This window comes from Somniosus microcephalus, chromosome 5 (genome assembly GCF_052327205.1).
Source record: "Somniosus microcephalus isolate GS21.2 chromosome 5, FLI_Smic_1.0, whole genome shotgun sequence".
Classification (NCBI taxonomy): Eukaryota; Metazoa; Chordata; class Chondrichthyes; order Squaliformes; family Somniosidae; genus Somniosus; species Somniosus microcephalus.
In genome coordinates, this window is record NC_140991.1 from 154,520,260 (window position 1) to 154,544,964 (window position 24,705).

Consider the following 24,705-nt stretch of genomic DNA (forward strand, 5'->3'; position numbering starts at 1 on the left):
GGAAGTCTCGTATCGGGTATGCGGACGATGTGACCCGTCCATCGGAGCTGATCGAGCGTGGTCAAAGCTTCGATGCTGGGGATGTTGGCCTGAGCGAGAACACTGACGTTGGTGCGCCTATCCTACCAATGGATTTGCAGGATCTTGCGGAGGCAGCATTGGTGGTACCTCTCCAGTGCTTTGAGGTGCTTGCTGTGCATGGTCCATGTTTTTGAGGCATACAACAGGGCGGGTATCACTGCTGCTCTGTAGACCATGAGCTAAGTGCCAGGTTTGAGGTCCTGGTCTTGAAACACTCTCTTCCTCAGGCGACCAAAGGCTGCACTGGCACATTGAAGGCGGTGTTGGACTTCGTCATCGACGTCTGCCCTTGTTGGCAATAGGCTCTTGAGGTATGGAAAGTGGTCCACGTTGTCCAAGGCCTTGTCGTGGATTTTGATAATCGGTGGGGGGGGCAGTACTGTGTGGCGAGGGCAGGTTGGTAGAGGACCTTTGTCTTACGGATGTTTAGTGTAAGGCCCATGCTCTCGTACGCTTCGGTGAAGGTGTTGATGATGGTTTGGAGTTCTACCGCTGAATGAGCGCAGATGCAAGTTTCATCTGCATACTGTAATTTGACGACAGAGGATGGGACGACCTTGGATCTGGACTGGAGGCGACGTAGGTTGAACAGTTTCCCATTTGTTCTGTAGCTTAGCTCCACTCCAGCGGGGAGCATACTGAGGGTGAGATGGAGCATTGTAGCAAGGAAGGTCGAGAAGAGCGTTGGTGCAATGACACAGCCATGCTTGACCCTGGTCCGTACGTGAAGTGGGTCTGTGGTGGAACCGTTGGTCAGGATCACGGCTTGCATGTCGTCATGAAGCAGGCGGAGGATGGTGACAAACTTTTGAAGGCAGCCGAATTTGAGGAGGACACTCCATAATCCCTCCCGGTTGACAGTGTCGAAGGCCTTTGTGAAATCAAAGAAGGCCATGTACAGCGGTTGGTGCTGTTCCCTGCATTTCTCTTGTAATTGACGTGTGGTGAAGAACATGTCCATTGTGCCCCTGGCATGCTCTCCTCCTTCCAGATAAGAGAAATGAGTTCATGAATTCATGCCAGTAGTGCTTCTCCACCATGCTTTAGTGCCTCAGCAGGGATTCCATCTGCTCCTGAGGCCTTGTTGTTCTTCAGTTGTTGGATGGTCTTTTCAACCTCATGTCGGGCTAGGGTTGTGCCGAGATGGTGGCGGTTAGCATGCTGCGGGATAGAGTTGAGGACACTCGTGTCGAAGACAGAGTCTCGGTTAAGGAGATCTTTGAAGTGCTCCTTCCAGCGGGCACTGACTGCCTCTCTGTCCTTGATGAGTACCTCTCCGTTCTTGGCCCACAGTGGGGTAGGACCTTGGGTGCTTGGGACGTGGATGGTCTTGACTGCGCTAAAGAATCCATGCACGTCATGGTTGTCAACTAGCTGCTGGAGCTCCTGCGCTCTCAACCCACCATCTGTTCTTTAGGTCACAAGTTTTTTGTTGGACCTCGGCCTTCAGGCGTCTGTAGAGCTCTCGAGTTGTTTTGCTGTTTCCAGATCAGGAATGCCTTGCGCTTGCAACTTATTAGCTCCTGGATCTCCTGGTCATTCTCGTTGAACCAGTCTTGGTGTTTCCTGGTCGAGTGACCGAGCGTCTCTTCACAGGTGCTGATCATGGAGACCTTGAGTGCAGATCAGGCGCTATAGACACTCTGTGTCTCTGCATCACCGGGAGTCATCAGGTTGTTTGTGAGGCACAGGCTTAATAGGGCTTTCTTAGCGGGGTCTTTGAGTGCTCCAGCGTTGATTTTCCTGCGGCATTGTTTCTGTTGCCGCTGCTGTTTTGGGGCTGCATTGATGGAGATGACAGAGCGGATTAGGTGGTGGTCCGTCAGCTCCTGTCATGGCACGGGTGATATGGACGTCCTTGTGGTCCCTTGCTCGGATGATGATGTAGTCCAGCAGATGCCAGTGCTTAGAGCGAGGGTGCTGCCATGAAGCCTTGTACTTGTCTCTCTGATGGAACAAGGTGTTGGTTATGGCCAAGGCCATGTTCTAAGCATTTTGACAGGAGGAGGGTACCGTTGGAGTTGGCTTTTCCTACCCCCTCTCTGCCGATCACACCTCCCCAGAGGTCTGTGTCCTTTCCAACTCTACACTATGGTTCAAAGTCAAGATCTACCCCATTGTGTGAATAAATGACCCTGTAAGTGACATGTAAGCAAAGAACTGTGTCGAAACTTCAAAATAAACAAACTAATGCCAATGGCTGCACTAGGAGCCATGCAGCCACAGTGTAAGCAGACTGTCTCACCAGTTATGATCAGTTCTAGGCAATCTGCTCTTAGTGCTTGTGAGGGACAATCATTCATGCTTAGAGCACTTGTGAGTTACGGGTCTGTCAGACTCATGAAAAACTGCAAACCCACTACTGCTGCTGAGATTACCTCTACCCATGTTTATTAAGATAAACATCTACAAAAGATTTTGGCTGCTGTACAGATGGCACAAGAATGGAATTACTCAGCCCCCTGAGTAATACAACTGACTCAAAGTAATGTCAGAGAAACACCTGTCATGTTTGGAGCCTTAATTACTTGAATGAATTCAAGGAAAATAAATGTGCTGCAGAATGCCTTAATTATATACCTGTTATTTCAAAAGTGATTGACAGAAGTGGGGCAACACTAGGCTTCCCCTGGTTCTGTGATAGACTTTCTGAAATAACAGGCAACCAATACTATGTAAATTCCTGGACGGAGATTCCTTTTTATACAAAGCCTAATACGAGCAGCATTTGCTTTTGAAAAATCTGGGGTTTGGAAACAAGGGAAATTATTCAGTGTGAAAGTAGTTTATTGCACTTTATCCTGTTTTCTTAATTGAAAGATGAAAAACAATGGCCCTGAAATTTTATTGTGTGAAAGATTAGCAAATAAACCCTCAACACATTTGTATTCAATTCCTTTATCACTATTTTAACAGAGGCATTAAGCCATTTATTTAAACAGGCTGGCACCTCTGATAAAATAATGGAAACTATATTTTGATACAAATGCCTTGCACGGTTCTCTTTGCACAGTGTATATTATTCACAGTATTGACAATGCCTGTCATCAATAGAATATGATGTAGCATTTTGACAGTTTTTTAAGTAGGTGACAAAGGGAAATAGAATGTCTTTTAATAAAATAAAATCCTTAGAGGGTTTTTATTTTCATTTATACACATACCCGAACAGTCTGAGCCCTCCAAAAAGAAAATCTCGATTATGCACAAGTTGCATTGTGATGGGCAACACAGAATAAACTATCTCTAGACTACAGGTCAGCTCATACTGGCCAATGAATATTGCTGCTGGAATGAGATAGAGATTTTTTGTTGTTGTGGTCAGATTGAATAATATTCCTTTTGTTTCTAATAGTTTTATTTCCACCATTTGCTTAGTTGATGTTCTAAAATACATTTTAATTAGTTTATTTTTTAAATATCCACCCTTGTACTAATTGTGACTGATTTATCTTTCGATCCTTCAGAAGGCCAATCAATACTTTTGTGAGGACTGAAGAAAAAGGCATTTTATTCTTTCTCTTCCATATACATAAGTGGTATTTGAAACAGTCAGAACAAGAGAAAAAAATCAACTGTATGCAACATCCCTTAATACAATCAAGCCTTTCCTGGCCATATAGTTGTATCAAATTTGGATTTGATTCTTATTCATTCGCAAAACTTTGGGGAAAAAATGTCAGGTAGCCAATGTAATTGATATTAATTAACGTCATTCATAAAAATGAAATAGGACTATATGGAAAGGCTTAGCTGAAATGGGATATTGCAGTGAACCAAACTGACATTTAAATCTAGCCTACAGGGGATAAACATGGTGGGTCACATTACAGATCAAACATGGTCTATTACCTTCCTTTTCCTTAAGTGTGTTCAGATAAGATAAGAGGTTTTCATTAGCCTGCACACAATAGTATTCACGAGTTTGAATTCCCCCACCACAGAGAGAGGTTTGATTTCCACGTCTTCTGTCTTGCTGGCTGAGTAGCGAGTCGACACGACATTCACTCCATTCTGTCGTCATCCACGAATATCTGCAACAAGCAGTTTATGAACCAGTGAACAAATATAAAATGGTTTCATTTCAAAATGAATCACTTCAAAATTCCACATGGTCTGCAGTGATTCAAGAAGAAGGCTCACCACCACCTTCTCAAGGGCAACTAGGGATGGGCAATAAATGTTGGCCTTTCTATAGACACCCAAATCCTGAGCATGAATTAAGAAAAATGAAAGCAGATTTTTTTTTAAAGTCTTTCTTGGAAAGGAGTGATGCTGGCAAGGCTGCCTTTATTACCTCAGTTCCTCTGAGAAGGTGATGATGGGGCCACCTTCTTGAACTGCTGCAATCTAATTTTTCTTGTACTTTGCTTTGTTTTTACAATGGAATGGTTTGCTAGACCACTTCAGAGGACATAAACGTCATCTATGTGTTGGAATTGTGACTATTAGTTTAAACCAAGGCATTGTGTGTTGACTTTCTCTGTTGATGTGTATTGTGGGCTTAATGCTGACAATGATCTGCTATGTCTACTGTATCAGGCATATCTCATCTTCTACCCCCATATCGCACATTTAAATTTTCTACTGGAAGAATTCTGCCAATTTAATGCCAGAAACACGGAATACTATCAGCAGAAAGGCAAAAGATGGACTTGCAGCTCAGTGTCATACTGAGGGCTGAAAGGAAAATATATTTTTAAACTCCCTTCCCAGCCAAGTGCCACATAAATGCATAGCGGTATCCCTGCCCCACCAAGAACATAAAACTAGGCATATAGGAGAACAGAGTGAACAAAAGAAATATACGGGCCCTGAACTTCGGCAATGCAGTAATTCAATTATGTTACAACTCTATTTTGAAAAAGAAATCAAACATTGGGAGCAATTCCTTTGGTCTACTCCCAATTACTCTACTTCCTTTATTCCAACAGTTATCTATTACTGCCAGCATTGGTACTAGCTAGAAAAAAGATTCTAGCCAACAGACAGTATAAAAACTTTGCTAAATTGTCTGGTAAGCATACACGTAGTGAAATAACCAGCCCTAGATCGCTTTGAGGGTTACAGTACTTCCGAATCAAAAACTGGAAAAAATAGCAGCATTCCAAGCATTTCATTTAGGTAGAGAATATTGGGATTGCTGCTCAGAGCCACATCCTTTTTGAAATATTTCAGCATAAAAATATAAAGGAACTTATAGATTCATTTTTCCAGATTCTATGCATCCTGAAAACTTCAAAGATTATTCTATATTCCTAGTGTTAATGCATATAAAAGGATAGAGAGCTTTTTAAGTAGGATGTTAGATGCTCCTTGCTTAAAAAATTAATGAGGCAGCCGGGCTATATTTCAGATCTATATTTTCGAAGACATCGCTGTCAGAATTTCCATATCCAACCCAGAAAAGTATTTTATGAGGCAACGACGAGCAATACATTTCAAAATGATAAACAGTGACTGCCACCTGTCTCTGCTGCTATTTAACACACATAAAAATACTCATTGGTAATCTGGATGGAGGCTGCTTTTTATCTAATGATGGGATGTGAAGACTTTAGCTGGTGCTTTATGTATGCTGATGTTTAAAATGTAGGTATAGGAGATAACTGATCTCAGTAGGGAAATGAAGTAGGACATGGTAGTTTGACTCAGAGCATATCTAAGCTAGGAGGGGAAAATTGGCCAGGGTTCCTACTCCTAATCATTGCTCAGGAACCCCTGATGAAAAGAGTGTGCATGTGGACAATGGATGAGGACAGAACTGAGCTTGGCTGTGATACCTCTATAGATGAGTAGCCCATCGACACTCGCTGACCAGACTCGCTCATGAAGCATGGCTGTCTGGGTTTAGGTAAGGAGCATACCTGGCCTATTGAATGCATGTTTACTAGCAGGAGTCAGTGCATTCAGCAGAGGATGTGCGGGAGAAGATTAGAGGGGAACAAACATAGCTACCACCTCTACAAATGTGAACTAATATAAGCATTAACACTAATTCTCTGAGAAGATGGATCTAATAGGACTGCAATTAATGCCAAAGCAATGTTTCAAATCAAATCAAATCAACTTTTATTGTCATTGTTAGTGCACAAGTGCAGTGCAACGAAATGTAGGCTTGCGGCTCCCGAGAGTGTACAATTTGGATTGGACACTTAAACATTTCAACATACATTTGTACATATATATTAGCATAAATATGACCATAATAAAGTGCATCGGCAGGTGTGCAGGCTTTAGTGTTTATTTGTGGAGTTCAGTAGGATGACAGCCCTGGGAAAGAAGCTGTTCCTAAATCTGGTCGTACGGGTGCGAATGCATCTGTAGCGTCTTCCAGATGGTAGGAGGGCGAACAGACTGTGGCTGGGGTGGGTAGGGTCTCTGATGATGGACCGTGCCCTCCGTAGGCAGTGTTTCTGATATATATGTTCTATGGTCGGTAGCCGGGTGCCGGTAATGCGTTGGGCAGTTTTGACTACCCGCTGCAGGGCTTTCCGGAAACTTTCCGGAAACTAAACCACATACAATGCGACAAGAGTCAGTTTCATGTTATCTCTGGGGGTGATTTTCAACTGCTGGCCATCCCATTTCTCACATGAAAAACGGGCGGCCAGCAATTGAAAATTGTGGGGGAGAGGGAAGAGGCGCCTTGGCTTCCCCATTGACCCATCCAATGCATGTTTCAGGTGGGCCTGTTCATAGGGGAGCAGCCCAACTACCTGAAACAGGCTGCGTAAGTATTCGAATTGGGGCTCGGTTGTAGGACAGCGATTGGAATTTTCAGGCATAATTGAGTGGAGTGTGTGCTGTGCACGCTCTGCCCATTTATACCAGGCATTAAGCAGCCTAACAAACAATTCTTAAACGGACCGCTGGAGACCGATCAGAAAACGGCTCAGGAAACTTTTAGCTTTTATTGATAGTGGCTCCAAGAGCAGAAGTCTTCCTACTGGACCCCCCCAAAAATTCTGGCCCGCTGCCAGGCCATTTTAGGCCCCCCCCGAAATTGCCTCCGCCCTCATCCATGCGAGATACCAGCTGGCTCGGAGTGAGAGCGGCCGAGTTACACCTTCCCACAACTGGTGAGCTGCGGCGGGGTGTCCGCAATTCACCGGCAACATGTTAGTGACAACCAGGCCTCGAAATGACTTGGGCCTCAGGCCGACACCAGCAGTTTGGCAGTGCAGCCTCCCCACGGACGTCAAAGATCAACCCCTGTGTTTTAATAAACTTGTGTAAGTAACTAGCCGCTGCATGCATTCTCCCTGCTATGAATTGACTTGTGATTAGAGGACACTTGTCCCTGATGAAAAAGATGCTCTATCTGAATAAAGTTAAACCTACAGTGGTGGAAAAGAAGTGGAAGAAATAGTATTGGATTCTTCATCACCATCGGATGTAAACACTCAATGTCCCAGGCGCTCTGAGGAGATGTCTCAGCACCGTGGAAAATGAACTGTAATGGCCTTTTTTTCTGCTTCACCAAGCTTGAAATTTCGAAGAAGGGCATGTACAGTGAGATGTAGCACAAATTAAGTTTAAAAGGATGTAGCAGTTCCTGGGCAATCTGAAATCTGAAGTCATTTCTGTAAAATCGTTTCAATTACTGTAACCCTTTGTGTGCTGAATTCTCCTGGTAACTATCAAACCACACATGTAATTTCTACTATATGACACTCATAGAACTGATATCCTGTGATTTTTTAAATATTTTCTCCAATTCTAAGGCATTTTATTTTGCTTATCTTTTATTCCTCTTCCTCCCACCTGTGGCCAGTGAAAACCACCGAAGAGGATAGGCTGGAAAAACGGTTTCTCTTATGCTCCTGCCAATTGTTCCTTCAGTGAGGACTATGACTTACAGTTTTTCACTTCTCCTATACAGAAGTATCCAAACTCTCTCAATGACCTGGCTCTCTGACAGCATAAGAAATCACATAAGAATCAGGGCGGGGGGGGTTGGGGGTAAAACAAATCAGCGTTCTGCCATTTGCAAGCTGTGCCCTCATTACACTGTGTAGTTGCCAATATATTGTAAATATTTAATATTGAATATTATGCGTAAAAATCAAGCTAATACACCATTACTTGTATTCAGGTGGGCAACTGTGAGAACCTGCCACTCACTGAAGAAATAAGCTGCAGTTATATTTTGATCAAAGGAGCAAGTCCTTCATTTAGATATTTTGAAATTGCCACCATGGTATTTAGGCATTAATGCTTGACAAACTACATACTGTTAGCAAAGTGTTCTTGGAGGGATGTCTGGCTCAGCAAAGGTAAAGCGAAGGCCAGAAATGGAGCAAAATAGCTGAAGCAGTTGGAGGTCAGGATTCCTATAGTGTTAAAAGGAAGCTTCTACATCAGAAAACCAGGACGACTGGTTAGTTGTTAACATAGAGCCCTCTCCCCCACCTGTTACAGAAAACAAATGTCTTTAAATCTTTCTGTACTCTAGGAAACACCAGGTTCTATTTTGTAAGACATCTCTCCTTTTAATTGCCGCTGGCTGTTCCCATTTTTTTTTCTAAAAATGGTATTCAAGCCACCAACCTGAATGTGTCCTCTATGTGACGATAGTGGATTTCTACTTTCACAATATTTATGCCTTTTTTCCAGTTTTCTCCCCATTTTCCTCTTACCTCCTAAAGCTACTACATCATGCCGTGCCAAAAGTTGCAAGACTCAGCCTGGCACCTGATTTAAATATTTTATCAATTTAAATGACGTCCATGTGCACAGGTCTTGCAGCCTATTTTTGCCCCCAATTGTATGCTATAAAATGTGGCACACAGTGGCCGGAATCTTTCCGGCACTCAGAGGACGGGTTACGAGGCGGGTCCGCTGTCAAAATCTAAAAGATTGACAGCGGGTCGGGAGCCCGCTGTGAACCCGCCTCCGTGTTCGTTTCCCAAGTGCCGGGCACAGACCTGACACGAAGCGGCGGGTGAGCCAATTGAAATAGTTAAGAAGTTGTTAAAAGGTACTTAAATAGCATTTTACTATCTACTTACCATTTTTATAGCTTTTTGATGAGTTTCATGGTGCTCGGAGATCACGTCAGGTAAGTAGGTCGGGTTTTCAATGACTCTCCATTGCTCTGAATAGGTGACAGCTGCAAAAGTGGTATAAAAGCTACCATTTCACAACTGTTCACTTTCCAGTGTTAGAAGCTGGAGCCTGCAGGATTTGGAACACACTTATGAGCTTTATGCAGTTTGGAAGTATTTGGAGTAAACTCTCTATCCACTGTTGCCTCCTTGGAACAACCTATCTCACCATTGACAGATCACTTCTGTCATCTCAACTTCAGCTGCCATCTATTCCATCAGCATTGGTGCCCTTGAAAAATCTCACCTTGGTCCTCAGAATCCCACCCCGATCAGCACCAACATCACCAGGCACACCAGCATCACCAACAACAACACCAACCTTCTCCGCAATCACCTGATGCTAGACAGGACACAGGGCATCAGCACCTGACCACATTGCTGCCCGGGAGGCCAGGGACGGCCTCACCATGGCCAGATTTACTTCACTTGATGCTGTACACCATTACTACCACATGATGTACCAAGTTGACACCACCCCACGCCAGCACCATAAAGCATCCCTACAATGCCTGTGATAAATCCAAGAAGTGGAACAAGGACTCAAGAGGCGATATCTTAGAATTAACACGAGTACTTTATTAACAACTGGGAAACACCTACATCAGGCCCACATCCTGGCATTCCACCTTTGCTCACCTGACAGGAAGCAAACCTCTGACCTTAACAGGAAGCAAACCTCTGACCTTAGCAGCAGCATAGGCTACAGCACCACCTGGTGGATAACCTTAATCATAACATCCCAGATTACTATATCCCTCCCCCTTAAGATTTCAGTATGAATTTCTTAACAAACAACCATTCCTGAGGGTCACATAAGGAGTCTCCATTCATCATGTTCCATACTTGACGAATCTAACAGTTCAGTATCAATCTCTCTGGTGGCTTGCGAGCCCTTTGTGAATGTCTAACAGTAATGTCCCTGCTTGTTTGTGGTGAAGCCACCAGCTGCTCCTGAGCAGTGCTCAGAGTATCTGACTCTGCAAAGATGGTTTCCTCTTGATGAATAGGTTCCTGTGGAATTGTCTCTGTCCCTGGTGGTGGCACCACAGATGCACTTGGATAACTGGGGGCAACCCTGTCTTCAGTCATTGCATCTGGAACCTTCATTTCAATTTCCCCTTGTCTGGGAAGTATCTGATCTACATGTCTGCGTACTACTCCACCATCTCCCAACATGACCTTGTATGATACTGGACTTGTCATTGAGTCTATGAAGCCAGGAATCCACTTTGGTCCATAACTGAAATTCCTGGTAAGGACCGCATCTCCTTCTCCAAAACTTCGGCTCTTTGTTCTTTTGTCATGGTTCTCTTTTTGTTTGTTTTGTCTGTTTTCCATTTTCCTTTTTAGGTCTGGGTGGACAAGGTCAAGAGTGGAGCGTAGTCTACAACCTAATAACATCTCAGCAGGAGAGAGTCCTGTGGTGGATTGAGATGTTATTCTGTAGCTGAACAGAACCTGTGACACTTTGGCTGCTAAACTCCCTTCTGCACTTTTTTTCATCATCTCCTTAAATGTTTGTACGGCTCTCTCCGCAAGTCCATTCGAGGATGGATGATATGGAGCCGAGGTCACCTGCACTATGCCATTTTTTCTCAAGAACTCTTTTGTCTCTGTACTCACAAAACAAGTGGCATTGTCACTCACCACGATCTCCGGTAGCCCTTGATTACTGAAGCTCCGATGCAGGCAGTCTATAGTAGTAGTGGCGGAAGCAGAATTTACAGGATAAACATCCATCCATTTGGAATGTGCATCAATGATTATGAGGAACATCTTCCCCATGAATGGACCCGCATAATCTAAGTGCAATCTTCTCCAAGATTTACACGGCCACTCCCAGGGATGGAGAGGAGCCGCTGCTGGTGCCTTCCGGTGTTCCTGACAAGTGCTGCATGTCTTGACTAGATTTTCTATCTCCTCACCTAGCTTTGGCCACCACAAGTAACTCCTAGCCAAGGCTTTCATACGCGAGACCCCAGGATGATACTGATGTAGTTGCTCTAGGATAGACTGTCGTGCTGGCTGTGGAATAATCACTCATGCTCCCCACAACACACAACCATCCTGCACACTCAGCTCTGTTTTCCTGACACTGTAGGGTGTGAAGTCAACCCCTTCTGGATGCTGTGGCCATCGCCTCACCACATATTCTCGAACTCTAGACAGTACTGGATCTTTACCTGTCCATGTTCTTACTTGCTCTGCAGTCACAAGTGCCGTGTCAGTGTCCTCCAACATCAAAACTCTGTCCTCTGGAGCTGCACGGATAGGTGTGCCTGGCAGTGGAAGACGGCTCAAGGCATCTGCGTTCCCATGGTACTTGCCCGCCTTGTAAATGATAACATACTCATATGCCCTCAACGTCACTGCCCACCTCTGGATCCGGGGTGACACCATCTGTGGAACTGCTTTCATCTCATTGAAAAGAGAGAGGAGGTTTATGATCGGTGCATATGGTGAACTTCCTGCCATATATGTACTTGTGGAACCTCTGTAACCCAAACATTACTGCTAACCCCTCTTTGTCTAACTGGGAATAGTTTTTTTCCGCTGGTGTTAGAGTTCGGGACATAAACCCTATTGGTCTTTCAGTTCCATCTTCCATGCAGTGTGAAAGAACTGCCCCCACCCCGTAAGGTGAAGCGTCACAAGAGAGAATAATGTCTTTCTCTGTATTATAGTGAATCAGCACATCCGATGACAGCATCAGTTTCTTGGACTGTTCAAATGAACCCCCCTGCTCCTCTCCCCACTGCCACTGTGTCTCCTTGCACAGTAGTTTGTGAAGAGGTGCTAACACAGTTGACAAGTTTGGTAAAAACCTGTTATAATAGTTCAGCAGTCCCAGGTAAGCTTTAAACTCAGCCACATTTGTAGGAGCAGGGGCGTCCTGCAGTGCTTGTACCTTCTCCTTGAGTGGATGGAGCCCAGTGGCGTCCACTCTGTGTCCCAGGAACACTGCCTCATTCCCCAGGAAAGTGCACTTACTCCTCTTGAGCCGGAACCCTGCCCTCTCCAATCTCTGTAGTACCTCTCTCAGAGTGCTCAGATGCTCCTGGTCAGTTCTTCCCGTCACCAGAATGTCATCCAGATAGATGGAAACATGTGGAATCCCTTGCAGTACACCTTCGATTGTCCTCTGGAAGATAGCTGGACTAGATGAGACACCAAACGGTAAGCGGTTATATGTAAACAAGCACTTGTGTGTATTTATGGTGACATATTTCTTTGATTCATCATCCAGTGTAATCTGCAAGTAGGCATGACTCATATCCAACTTTGTGAATTTCTTTCCTCCAGCCAGGTTTGCAAAGAGATCCTCTGTTTTGGAAATAGGATACTGCTCTAGTTTGGACACCCAATTGACTGTCAATTTATAGTCTCCACAGAGTCTAACCGAATTGTCCGGTTTTAAAACAGGTACTATGGGAGCTGCCCATTCCGAACATTTCACTGGCTCCAGTATGTTCTCTCTCAATAGACGGTCAAGCTCAGCCTCTACCTTTGGCTTCATGGCATAAGGCACAGGTCGTTGTTTAAAAAACCTTGGCAGTGCCTCCTTGTCTACATAAATCTTAGCTGGGGGGCCATTAAATGTGCCAAGTTGCTCCTTGAACACATTCTCATGTTCACTCAACACTTCTTGCAAAGTCAAATGTTTGCCCACATCTATTTGATGTACTGCTCCCCAGTCTAATTTAAGTTCTTTTATCCAGCCCCAACCCAACAGGTTTGGTCTGGTACCCGATACTATAACTACAGGTAGCTGTTCCACTGTGTCCCTGTGTTGCACAGTTAACTTAGTTGCACCTAATGTCGCTACTCGTTCACCTGTATATGTTTTAAGATGCAGGGAGCAAGGCTTTAACACTGGAACTTTTGCACGGTTCCACAATTTTGAGTACTCTGCCTTGTTCATTATGGTCACGCCGCACCCTGTATCCACTTCAAAGTTCACCTTAGAGTCATTTACTGTCAGTTGCAATGTGATAGGAGCCACTTTTGGAATGTTCTCTAACATGCCATACATTATGAACATGTCCTCTTCTTCCTCAGCTTCCCCGCTGATGTGGTGTGCTCCATGTTTTTTCACTTCTCTCCCTTGGTTTTGCTGTCCTCCCCCTTTTGGTTTGGATTCCTCCACAGGTGATTTCACCCTGCAAGCTCATTTTATGTGTCCTTGTTTCCCACACTTGTAGCACTTTTCCTCCAGAAACCGGCATTCACTCACCGGGTGATCGCCCTTGCATCTATAACATGCCTTCACATGCTCACGTTGTGGTTTCTGACGCATGTTCAATTTGTGCACAACAACCTGACCTGCAACTTGCGTAGCATTAGCCCTGTCTGAACCCTGTATTTCTTTTACATCTCGGTTCGCTGTCCCTATGGCTTGAGCAAGTTCCAATGCTTTTTCATAAGTAAGCCCAGTCTCGGATAATAATCTGCGCTGCATTCGGTCATCCATTATTCCGCAAACTAGCCTATCTCTCAGCATTTCCTTCAGGTTGTTCCCATAATTGCAATCTTGTGCCAATTTACGCAACACCGCTACATAGTTCATTACACTCTCTTCCTCTTTCCTGTTCCTTGAATTAAACTTGAACCGCTGTACAATCTCACTAGGCTTAGGGTTGAAATGTTCTTTTAGCAAGGCCACTAATTCAACAAACGATTTGTCTCCAGGCTTTTCAGGACTGACCAGATTCCTCATCAAACTGTAGGTCTGGCTTCCCACTGAACTAAGCAGAATGGCTTTCCTTTTTCCGGCATCATTTATTTCATTTGCTTCAAAGAAATAACCCAACACTTCACAGTATTCCTCCCAGGTTTGTGCTCGAATATCAAAAGCGGAGACCGTTCCTACCGTGGCAGCCATGCTCTCTTCCAACTGGTAGCTAACTTCAGCTCATGATTTTGTTGTTTAAAAGTGCTGGCAGACTTCTCTTCTTTATCCAGGTCCTTTTTACCTCGTCGCCAAATGTGATAAATCCATGAAGTGGAACAAGGACTCAAGAGGCGCTATCTTAGAATTAACACGAGTACTTTATTAACAACTGGGAAACACCTACATCAGGCCCACATCCTGGCATTCCACATTTGCTCACCTGACAGGAAGCAAACCTCTGACCTTAACAGGAAGTAAACCTCTGACCTTAGCAGCAGTATAGGCTACAGCACCACCTGGTGGATAACCTTAATCATAACATCTCAGATTACTATAATGCCGAAGCCATTCCTTTCAAACTTATCACCATTGTGGGGTGGGGGGGGGAGCGGGGGTACCGTTATGTCTCACAATTCATTACAACTCATTAAGCCACTTCCAAAGGTGCACACAAATCTGTCCAAGAACGCAAAGTGTTGAAAATAAACATTTCATTGTTTGACAGCACATTAGCAGGAACTCTACATGAACATTGGCTAAAACGCCCAAGTGCCTACCCTTGTTTGTTGTTAGTTGGTATGATTGGACAAGGATGAGGGTGAGTGTGAGGGGTGGCTAGTGAGATTGGGGTTTGATAATGTAGATAGGGAGGGATGGGTGGAGGTGCAAGGTAAGTTGGTGTGAGTAAGGATGGGCAGGAGTAGGGTAGGGAAGGCAAAGTGATGTGGATGTGATGAGTGGCACAGCAGGAGGTAGTTGAGTGCAGCTTTGCAATAAAATTTCATGATCTACGGAGATAATTTAAAGTTTTGCACCACTGCAGCCTGGTCCTCCTGACGACATCCCTGCTTGTGTCCTCCTGTGCAATGTACAACCAGGCTGCGTTGGTGTCTTGGGGAGGTCTCTTCCACCCATTGGAAGAGAAGAGAACCCCCTGCGTGCATGGGAGAGCTTGGGTGCAGCCGTGCACCTTTATGCAGTGCTTGTCAGTGTTGGCCGCACCTCCATGCTATAGAACACTGACAGCACAACTGTCAAAATGATTGTGGACATGGTCCCTTTAAGGAAACCAGCTGATGATGCGTCATCAAATGATGTCATCTGACCCGCTTCCTTTTAATTGGCCGGGAACCTTGCAGGGCAGGCTTAACAAGCCCAATCAGGGGAAAATCACTTCAACAGAGCGCAATGGAACCGGGAGCGGGGTTGCCGTCCGCCACCTACCTCGGCTGCACTTAGCCCGCTTCGGTAGGCAAAATCGCGGCCATTGGATCAGGAGCACATGGTTGCATGAGGTTTTATGCAGCTGGTGCGGCTTCACAAAACCGGCCTTAAACTTTCCACGTCTGAGCCACAAAGATTTGATTCCTGCTGAGTGAGGTGATCTCAGCCAGGGCAACTGTAGAGGACATTACAGATGATAGGAAAATTGACTAGGGTTCTTGCTACTGAGTAATATGCAGTGTGCAAGTGTGGACACCACGGAAAATAGAATCAGACTTATTAGAGTCAGTGAGCCTTTTGAGACTCACTGTTAAGGTTCACACTTAATGACCACATGGGTGTACCAGAGGGCAATATGCAACAATGAGTGTATCTCAATGAGGGAGTCAATAGCCTCACGAGAGAGTGGAGAATTTAGAGAATTTTTATTTTAAAAATGCATCACTATACTGAACAAAATAACAAGTGACACATTAGGTAGGGGCACAAGTCACTTTGTAATTTTATCATTACTGTATTGCTAAAGGTCACAGTTGACACCTTTATTCCTTGAACCAATATCAAGAATTTCTTTTGTAACCATAAGAGGATTTTTGTTTAGAAGCACCAGGGTTTTGCACATGAAAGCCCAAAAAATGATTCAACTGCAGAAAACACTATTTGATGAAGGATTTTATTTCTAAAGGGATGATCTTCATATTCAATGACACTCAGCAGCATTGAGCGCACTCTTTGAAGTGAATGCTTTCATACAGTTTGGTTTTACCACTAATGGGCACAGATTATACTGTGCAAAAGCTCAAAAAATATATTTTTAACGCAAAAGGGACCATTAGCCCTTTAATCCGGATAACGTGGTTACCCCTCTGTAACAAATACTAAACTCGTGTTAACTGTTGACTGAGGAGCTCTAAAGGAAAACAAATAGAACTGTATTTTAGCAAAGTGATTTAATTTATTTTTGTGAATGCCAATGGTAAAATTCGATGCAGCTGACAAGATTGACCCATTCACTGTGAAAACGTAAGCACTGCAATGTGTCCCATGGGAACCTTTTCACAGAGCTTCTCATTAAAAGAGAAACAAAAACATCTGCATTTCCCCCCCCATATGTGCAGACCCAACACACTCATTGTAAATGTGAGTGTCAAGGGAGGAAAACCAAATTCAATTGCTAATGTCAAACAGCCTGCACTATTTGTTTGAGAAAATGTTAGCGTAGTCCAGTTTGGATTGTTATGCAGTTTGGATTGTTCATTTGTATGTATGGGCTCCATCAGGCTGAACATTTTGTGCCCCTATTATGGCAGATGCTGCTGGCTGAGAGTTTTTTTTTTAAATATTGAAAAATCTAGGTGGAAGGCCATGACACATAGTGCAAGACACTACCAAGAGTTCAGATTTTAAGTGATGAACTGCTTTTAATTCTATTTTCTTTCAATGATGGCTCAGTGGATTGTATTCTTCCTAATGATCTAGTAGAGGCTGGCATTTGATCTCTGCAATGGGAGAGGCATTTATTTAATTATTGGATGTTTAATCAGCGAGAAATATATCCAACTGCTTATGGTAGAGTAAGGAGGCATGCATCTCAAATTTTTGGTTTACTGGGAAGAGATCATGGAGAAATTCAGTATCGCCCCATTTGGGGATGGTAATGTTTGAAAGCTGGGAAACTTAGTGCCAAGCGCTAATGATTTCCAGCTTTAAAAAAAATGGGTTTTAACACACCAGGAATGAAATGGAGCGCTAAATCAAGACCGGCCCCCAACGGCAGCCGCGAGCCAGCCCGATGCACTGCAGCAGAGTGCTGGGCTGATCGATTGCTGGCAAAGACAATGGAAAAAAAGAGATAGAGCATTTCAGAATTTTTTTTACTTACCTCGGCCACCTTGCCTTTAAGTATCGCCCCCGAAGCGCCCGGTCTCCCGAACAACGGCTCCTGCAACAGCCAGAGTTTTCGCCCGGCGATGCTGCAGGGGGCGGAACTGAAGTTCGGGTCCGGGGCGCTACCGGGGTGATGTGCAGCCGAATGATGTTACGATCTCCAGGCACAGGAGATCATGGTGCTAGGGGTTACTGCAGCCACAAACCACCAAGTGAATTTTGCAGACTGCAGTAATATTGCCGCGGCTGGGCAGTAAGCCGTTAGCATCCCGTTATCGCCCCCCAGAGGCGCTAACGGGAGGCACTAGCCAACCGAATTTCTCCCCCTTTATGTTGGCCCAGAAATTTGGGTCCTAAGGCGTGTGTACGGATGGAGTACTCACGCGTGGACCTGATGGAAGTGCCGGAATCTTGCTTGCACTCTCGGGTTCAGAGGTCGAACGCGTGCGCACGGGAGTCTACGCGTGCGCACGGGAGTCTGCGCGTGCGCGTTGAACTTCCTTTTTTTTTACAGGTTTTAACGTGCGGGTAAGTGTACATTTTAGAAATGTAAAAAGCAGCCGTAAGGACTTCAGTTTCAAAGGTAAGTGGTCAATTATTTAAAATTAAAACATTTTTTCCACAGGTTTTTTACTTTTAAATACTTTAAAGCAAGGTAAGTTTATTTTTGGCCCCGTTTTTTTATAAAATTATTTTTTTCAAAAATTTAAATTTTTGTTTAAAATAGTTATTTAATGTCATTTATAGTTTATTTACAAAGTGTGATTTAAAAAAAAATGTATTTGAAGGTAAAGTACAGTTTTACAGCCTCAGCATTTATGCGTTTTGACAGGTCTATCTGTCAAGACTTATGAATGGAGCATTCCCTGCTCCGATTGGCTGCCTGTTGCTCACGTGATCCCAGGGGAAGCATCGCACTAACTACGCCCTTGGGACACGCCAGCATAGCGCGCCGGCCTCTGGGACAGGCCTCGGAGAGGAATTCCACGCAGGCCAAGAGGTCAACTGCCGGCGCGCTAGGTAAGTGTAGGTCGGGGGCTTGCACCCGCGGGAAGCCCCCGACCCGAATTTCTGGGCCTTTGACCGTCTAATGGAAATGAAGTATTACACATGTAGCAGCCTACTGTCAGTTTGGCTCAGTTGGTAGCTCTCATCGTTTAATCAGAAGGTCACGGATTCAGGCCCTGCTCCAAGACTTTAGCACATCGTCTAGTCTACTACTACAACAACAACTACAACCTGTATGTCCCAAGGCGCTTCACAGATTATAAGACAAAAATTTGACACCAAGCCACATAAGGAGAAATTAGGGCAGATGACTAGAAGCTTGGTCAAAGAGGTAGGTATAAGGAGCGTCTTAAAGGAGGAAAGAGCGGTAGAGAGGCGGAGAGGTTTAGGCAGGGAATCCCAGAGCTTAGGGCCTCGGCAACAGAAGGCACGGCCACCAATGGTTGAGCGATTATAATCAGGGGTGCTCAAGAGGACAGAATTAGAGGAGTGCAGATATCTCGGGGAGTTGTGGGGCTGGAGGAGATTACAGAGATAGGGAGGGACGAGGCCATGGAGGGATTTGGAAACAAGGATGAGAATTTGGAAATCGAAGCATTGCTTAACAGTTGCTGAATGTAGGTCAGCAAGCACGGACTAAGTGCGAGTTAGGACATGGACAGCTGAGTTTTGGACGACCTCAAGTTTACGTTGGGTAGAACGTGAGAGGCCAGCCAGGAGTGCATTGGAATAGTCAAGTCTAGAGGTAACAAAGGTATGCATGAGGGTTTCAGCAGCAGATGAGCTGAGGCAGAGGCAGAGATGGGCGATGTTACGGAGGTGGAAATAGGCGGTCTTAGTTATGCCGCGGATATGTGGTCGGAAGTTCAATTCAGGGTCAAATATGACACTAAGGTTGCGAACAGTGTGGTTCAGCTTCAGACAGATGTCAGAGAGAGGGATGGAGTCAGTGGCTGGGGAATGGAGTTTTTGGCGGAGACTGAAAACAATGGCTTCGGTCCTCCCAATATTTAACTGGAGAAAATTTCTGCTCATCCAGTACTGGATGTCGGACAAGCAGTCTGACAATTTAGAGTCCGTGCAGGGGTTGAGAGAAGTGGTGGTGAGGTAGAGCTGGGTGTCGTCAGCATTCAATGCAGTCCTGAGGGAATGATGCCCTATCAGAGATGCATCTTTAAGATGAGACGTTAAACCAAGTTCCCATCTACCTGTTTAGGTGGATGTTAAAGATCCCATGGTACTATTGGAAGAGGAGTAGGGTGTTGTCCTGGTGTCCTGCCCAATGTTCTTCCATTAACCAATAAAACCAAAACAGATTAGATGGTCATTCATTCATTGCTGACTGCTAACAAAATAATTCATTGTATACAGTGAGTAAAAGTAATTTATTGGGACATTCATAGGTTATGATGGGATATGACATGAATCCAAGTTCTTTCTTTCTATTGAAACAAGGTGGGTTTAAATTTTCAGTAATCAAGCTGGAGAAACATTTTTTAATTATAGACCTGGTTCAACTTTTACTGTGTATTTGGCTCATCCCCATCCAGCAATCAATAACAAATTAAATTCAAACTGAATCAGTACATCCAAATTTTGCATGCTTCATATCTGAATTTACCTAGATGTACTTTCCTATGCAACAATTGACAGTTCTAGATAGTATAATTGCCCAGAAATTCCGTTCCCTACAGGTGTGTACGCGCTGTGTACTCACTCCTAGAGCCAACGGAAGTGCCGGTTTTAGGCATGCACTGCGCATGCGCTGGAAACCAGAACTTCTGTCCTGTGAAGAAAGGGCTTGACAGATCAAACGCCTGCGCCGGATAGGCAGCACGTACGGCTGAAACTTCCGTTTTTTTCACAGTTGCTTCAGTCCAGGTAAGTCAGAAACAGCTGTGCCTGGAAAAGCAGGCGCAAGGCCTGCTTTTACCAGGTTAAGAGTTGAAGAAAGTAAAAAAAAAAATTTTCCCACTGATTTATCATTTTAAAATACTTTAAAGAAAGGTAAGTTTATTTTTAGCCTTGTTAAAAACTTTAATTCTTTTTTTCAAAAATTTAAATTTTTGTTTAAAATAGTTAATTTATGTAATTTATAGCCATTTTAAAAATGTGATTTTGAAAAAAATGTATTTGAAGTTTTACTTATGTTTTGGGGCTGATCTCTATTCATAGATTCGACAGATTTTCCTGTCAAATCTATGAATGGAGATTCCCTGCTCTGATTGGCTACCCATGGCCCACGTGATCTCAGGGATGCTGCAAACTACCTGCGCCCCTGGGATACGCGTGCCCTACACACCGGCAGTTTGAAGAGGCACAACAGCGGAATTCTGCGCCTCCCAGGAGCCCTCCGGTCCAGGCGGAGATTTTTTCAAATCGCAGATCTCCGCCCGCGGGAGGGCTGTGAACGGAATTTCTGGGCCTCGACATATGGATGGTAATGATTACTGCATAACCTTCTCTCCAGAGGAGGTTTAGGAATTAAGTAATTATGAGGATTATGAAGTCGTCTTTCTGAAGATAATGGCCCAGAAATTCGGGTCTCCACGGGTGAGTACGCACGGGGTACTCACCCGTAGGCCCGATGGAAGTGCCGGTTTCCTGCATGCACTGCGCATGCATGGGAAACCGGCACTCCGTTCCCCTGAAAGCAGGGGTTCAGAGGTCGAAAGCGTGCGCCAGAGAGGCTGTGCGTGCGCATCAAACTTCGTTTTTTTTTGCAGGTTTTTCCGTGAGGGTAAGTCTGCAGAATTTAGAAATGTAAAAGCAGGCGTAAGGCCTGCTTTTTACAAGGTAAGTGGTGAATTAATTAAAATTAAAACATTTTTTCCACAGGTTTATTATTTTTAAATACTTTAAAGTAAGGTAAGTTTATTTTTAGCCCCGTTAGAATATAAAATTATTTTTTTCAAAAATTTAAATTATTGTTTAAAATAGTTATTTCATGTAATTTATAGTTTATTTAAAAATGTGATTTAAAAAAAAATTATTTGAAGGTTTAGTGCTATTTTGGGGCCGTAGTATTTATAAGCCTTGACAGCACTTCCTGTCAAGACTTATGAATGGAGCATTCCCTGCTCCGATTGGCTGCCCATGGCCCACGTCATCCCAGGGGACGCATCGAACTAACTGTGCCCCTGGGATACGCAAGCACTGCGCGCCGGCAGCTGGACCAGGCCCCGGATCGGAATTCCACAGGGCCCTACAGCTCAACGGCCGGCGCGCAAGGTAAGTGCAGGTCGGAGGCTTACACCTGCGGGAAGCCCCCGACCTGAATTTCTGGGCCAATATGTTAAATGATACTGATCCTCAAAAAATTTCCAGAAAATTTACTGGAGGACCTACATTAATCAGGGTTGGGGCAGGGAGTGAGCAAAGATCATGTTCACTCAAATGAGTCAGAGGTTGCGCATGCGTGACAAAGATCAGAAGATTTGGGAGCGACCAAGAGGGCATGTCAAAGTGAATAGTGTGAGATCTTGCAACCTAAGTGGACAGAAAGAGGAAGGCAAAGGTCAGAGAGTGATTTTTCAGGCTGGCAATAGTCAGGTGGAGGATTACTAGGGGAGAGGGAAATGGTTGATTTTCCTTTCTAATGATCTGATTGGTTGGTTTCTTATTTAACTGATCCTTAAGGGAGCGAAAATAAATTCATGTGATTGGTTGGTTCAATGAAGTCAGCGTGTCTAAGCAGTTTTTGATTGGTTATTCTTTTACAGTCAGTGGTCAGTACTTTGGTCAGTTTTGAGAAATAAGACAGCTGATAAGAATACAGAAAAGTGATACTTCAGACGAGCTGTAAAACTTTAATCTTAAATACATTGGGCACCAGGCACAAGAATTATTGTTACATAGATTCGCTGGAAATATATAAAAACATTTATTAAAATATTTGCAGTAATATTTATTCCATGATTTTGTGTAACTGAATGCAATGAAGTAAAAGGTATTGTGACAAAAATATTGTATTAGGAAAAAATCTACCAGTGTCACTCAATGCTCCTCCTTCCCATTCTCATTAGCTGGTGGGGATCAAAGCTGCGTTCCCCATTCTGCCTTCACAAGCCTGTCATTTAAGCTTCACTGTTCAGTGAGTAATGCCAAAGTACCTGCATATTGAAATTATATCAAGGAATATTTGCACAATATAGTTTTGATATGTTGAAAAATTAGCATTAAATGAAGGTTAGATCAGGTTTCGTAGTCTCGGTTTCACAGGTTAATGGAACCACTCATGCAATCTCATTAGCAGAAGAGCAGCCATTAGAATAATATGGTTTTACACCAAGTTGGTGCAAATCATAAAATATATTTGAAATAACATTATGGATTATATTTCTCTGAGATCCTGTGTCAACAGAAATTGGGAATACTATGGCCTAGAAATTCACTTTGGGGCGGCCAGCTCGCTCGTGCCCAAAAGTTAGCGCTGGGCGGGGAGCCATTAGCGATCGTCAGATATTCAGTGTTTGTGCCCCAATTCGGAACCGGGCGCTATACCAGGGTGTGCCCGCCTCCGCTTGGGGCGCTGACACTGAATTTCAGCACTCTTGGCGCCGCTGCGCCAGCCGCTGCGGAGCGGCAGGCTGCGGTACTGCAGGCCTCCTCCTCCTCTTAAGGGGGAGCTGCCTGCAACGGGGAGATCGCCGCTGGAGAGTGCCGGCAAATGAGCCCGGCACCACGGAGAAGTGCCGGGTTCGCGGAAAGCAGCCGGCAATGCCGCGGGGGGGGGGTGGAGGAGGCCGGGGAAGGAGGTGCGGGCAGGCGGCCGCCGAAAAAGCGGCCGGCCGCACCTTCCCCTTTAAAGCACCCCACTAAGGCTACAGCACGGCCCCGTTTTCTGGTCACTGTTTGCGGCCGCTTCGGAGGAGGCGGCCGCTACTAAATATGGGGATCGGGCCGGTTTCGGGGCGGAACCGGGGCACTGCGCACACCGATGATGTCATCGGTGCCGGCACAGCGCTAATGGCTACCGCCACCAATACCGCTGCGCTGAATATCAGCGCAAACTCATTTTTGGCGCAGAAGCCCTCTTTAGGCGGTAACTGACCGCAAAGCTGGCAGCGCCTTAATGAATTTCTAGGCCAATAGTTTCAAACTAATGCAAATGTAAATCCTGTTTTGCGATGTAACACAAATTTGATTCAATATAATTTATTGTAAAATGTTAGAATCATAGAATTTTATAGCACAGAAAGAGGCTCTTCAGCCTATCATACCTGTGCTCACACTGTGAAGTACTTATCCACTTAGCCCCATTTCTCTGCTGTTTTCCCCATACACTTTTAATTCTTTCTTTCACAAATATTTATACACTTTGCTTTTAAAAGCTGTTATGGATTCTGCTTCCACCACTGCTTCTGGTATGATATTCCATGTCTTAATAACTGTTAATGTATAGGGAGAAGGCAGGTCAGAAGTTGGTGACAATTTCCACTAAGCTTATAATTATTGTGAAGAATAATTTTGAGGGATATTCCTGATTTTACAAATTGAACAAACCCAGATGGCAGTGTAAAATATACAACACCCTACACCTCAACTGGGAGTGCTTGATTTTGAGTGCCTGTGTTCTACTCAAAAAAATAACATGGGATAGAAATTCACCTTGGGCATTAGTGCAAAATTGGTGGTATCACATGGGTCGCCTGCTAAGAGTCCTGCCTGAAATACAGTTCCATTGACGTCAATGGAACTAAATAGCAGGTGGGGCATATAATGGGCAGTAATGCAATGCTGCCCGTTTTGCGCTACTGCCCAAGTTGAATTTCTACCCCATTATCAGTGACATATATCAAAATAAGTTGCATATATTGCATAAATATCACTTCTAAAATTTCCACAGGTCTGGGTGTGACTGGAGGGATATTGAGGGGATGCCTGCTTGGCTAATGCAATGCAAAATTATGGCATGAGGGACTTTTTCTACTCATATTCTCTTAAATTGATAAAAAGAAAACAAAGGTGTGTGTGTGTGTATAAGAGAAAACATCTCCATCAGTTGATTGGGATAGCACATAGTAAGAATCAAGGCCAATTTCCTGACGCACCCCCTCACTTCACCTATTTGGGTGGAGCACACCTAAAGTACGCTTGGCCTGATATGGCTTGAATCTGCCTGGATTTCTGGGTTCAGGTGATTTGAATGGCCTGAATGTTTTCCCTTTGGCAGAGGCCGTGCCCAGAATTGGGCCTGCAGCAGCTGTAATGGCTGCCAGCTGTGGAGCCTTCTGGCTACTTTCCATAAACAGCAGCAAGTTGGCCTCCAGCCCTGAAGACATACTCGGATATCTGTAAAATAAAAGAACTTTCCTTTATTCTGGGCTCATTCATCTTGCTGCATGCCCCTTCTCACATCCTCTGATGTAAGTGGGGTTGGACACAAAACCGGATGCCTGCTTCTTCTGGCACTCTTCCTAGTGGGTGCATGCTCAGTGTTGAGGAAGGAAAATGAGGCAACAGGCACCATTCCTTCACTCCCACCTAACCTGAAATCAA

The 24,705-nt window shown here is 44.5% G+C and overlaps 1 protein-coding gene across 1 annotated transcript in view; it reads right to left on the minus strand.

The window, feature by feature from the left end:
* Window positions 1-24,705, minus strand: part of thsd7aa (thrombospondin, type I, domain containing 7Aa) — a 771,919-nt gene that overhangs the window by 322,152 nt on the left and 425,062 nt on the right. Inside the window, exon 4 of the mRNA XM_085988376.1 lies at window positions 3,934-4,115. Within this exon, the coding sequence (XP_085844502.1) occupies window positions 3,934-4,115 (182 nt within the window). The remainder of the gene's footprint in view (window positions 1-3,933; window positions 4,116-24,705) is intronic.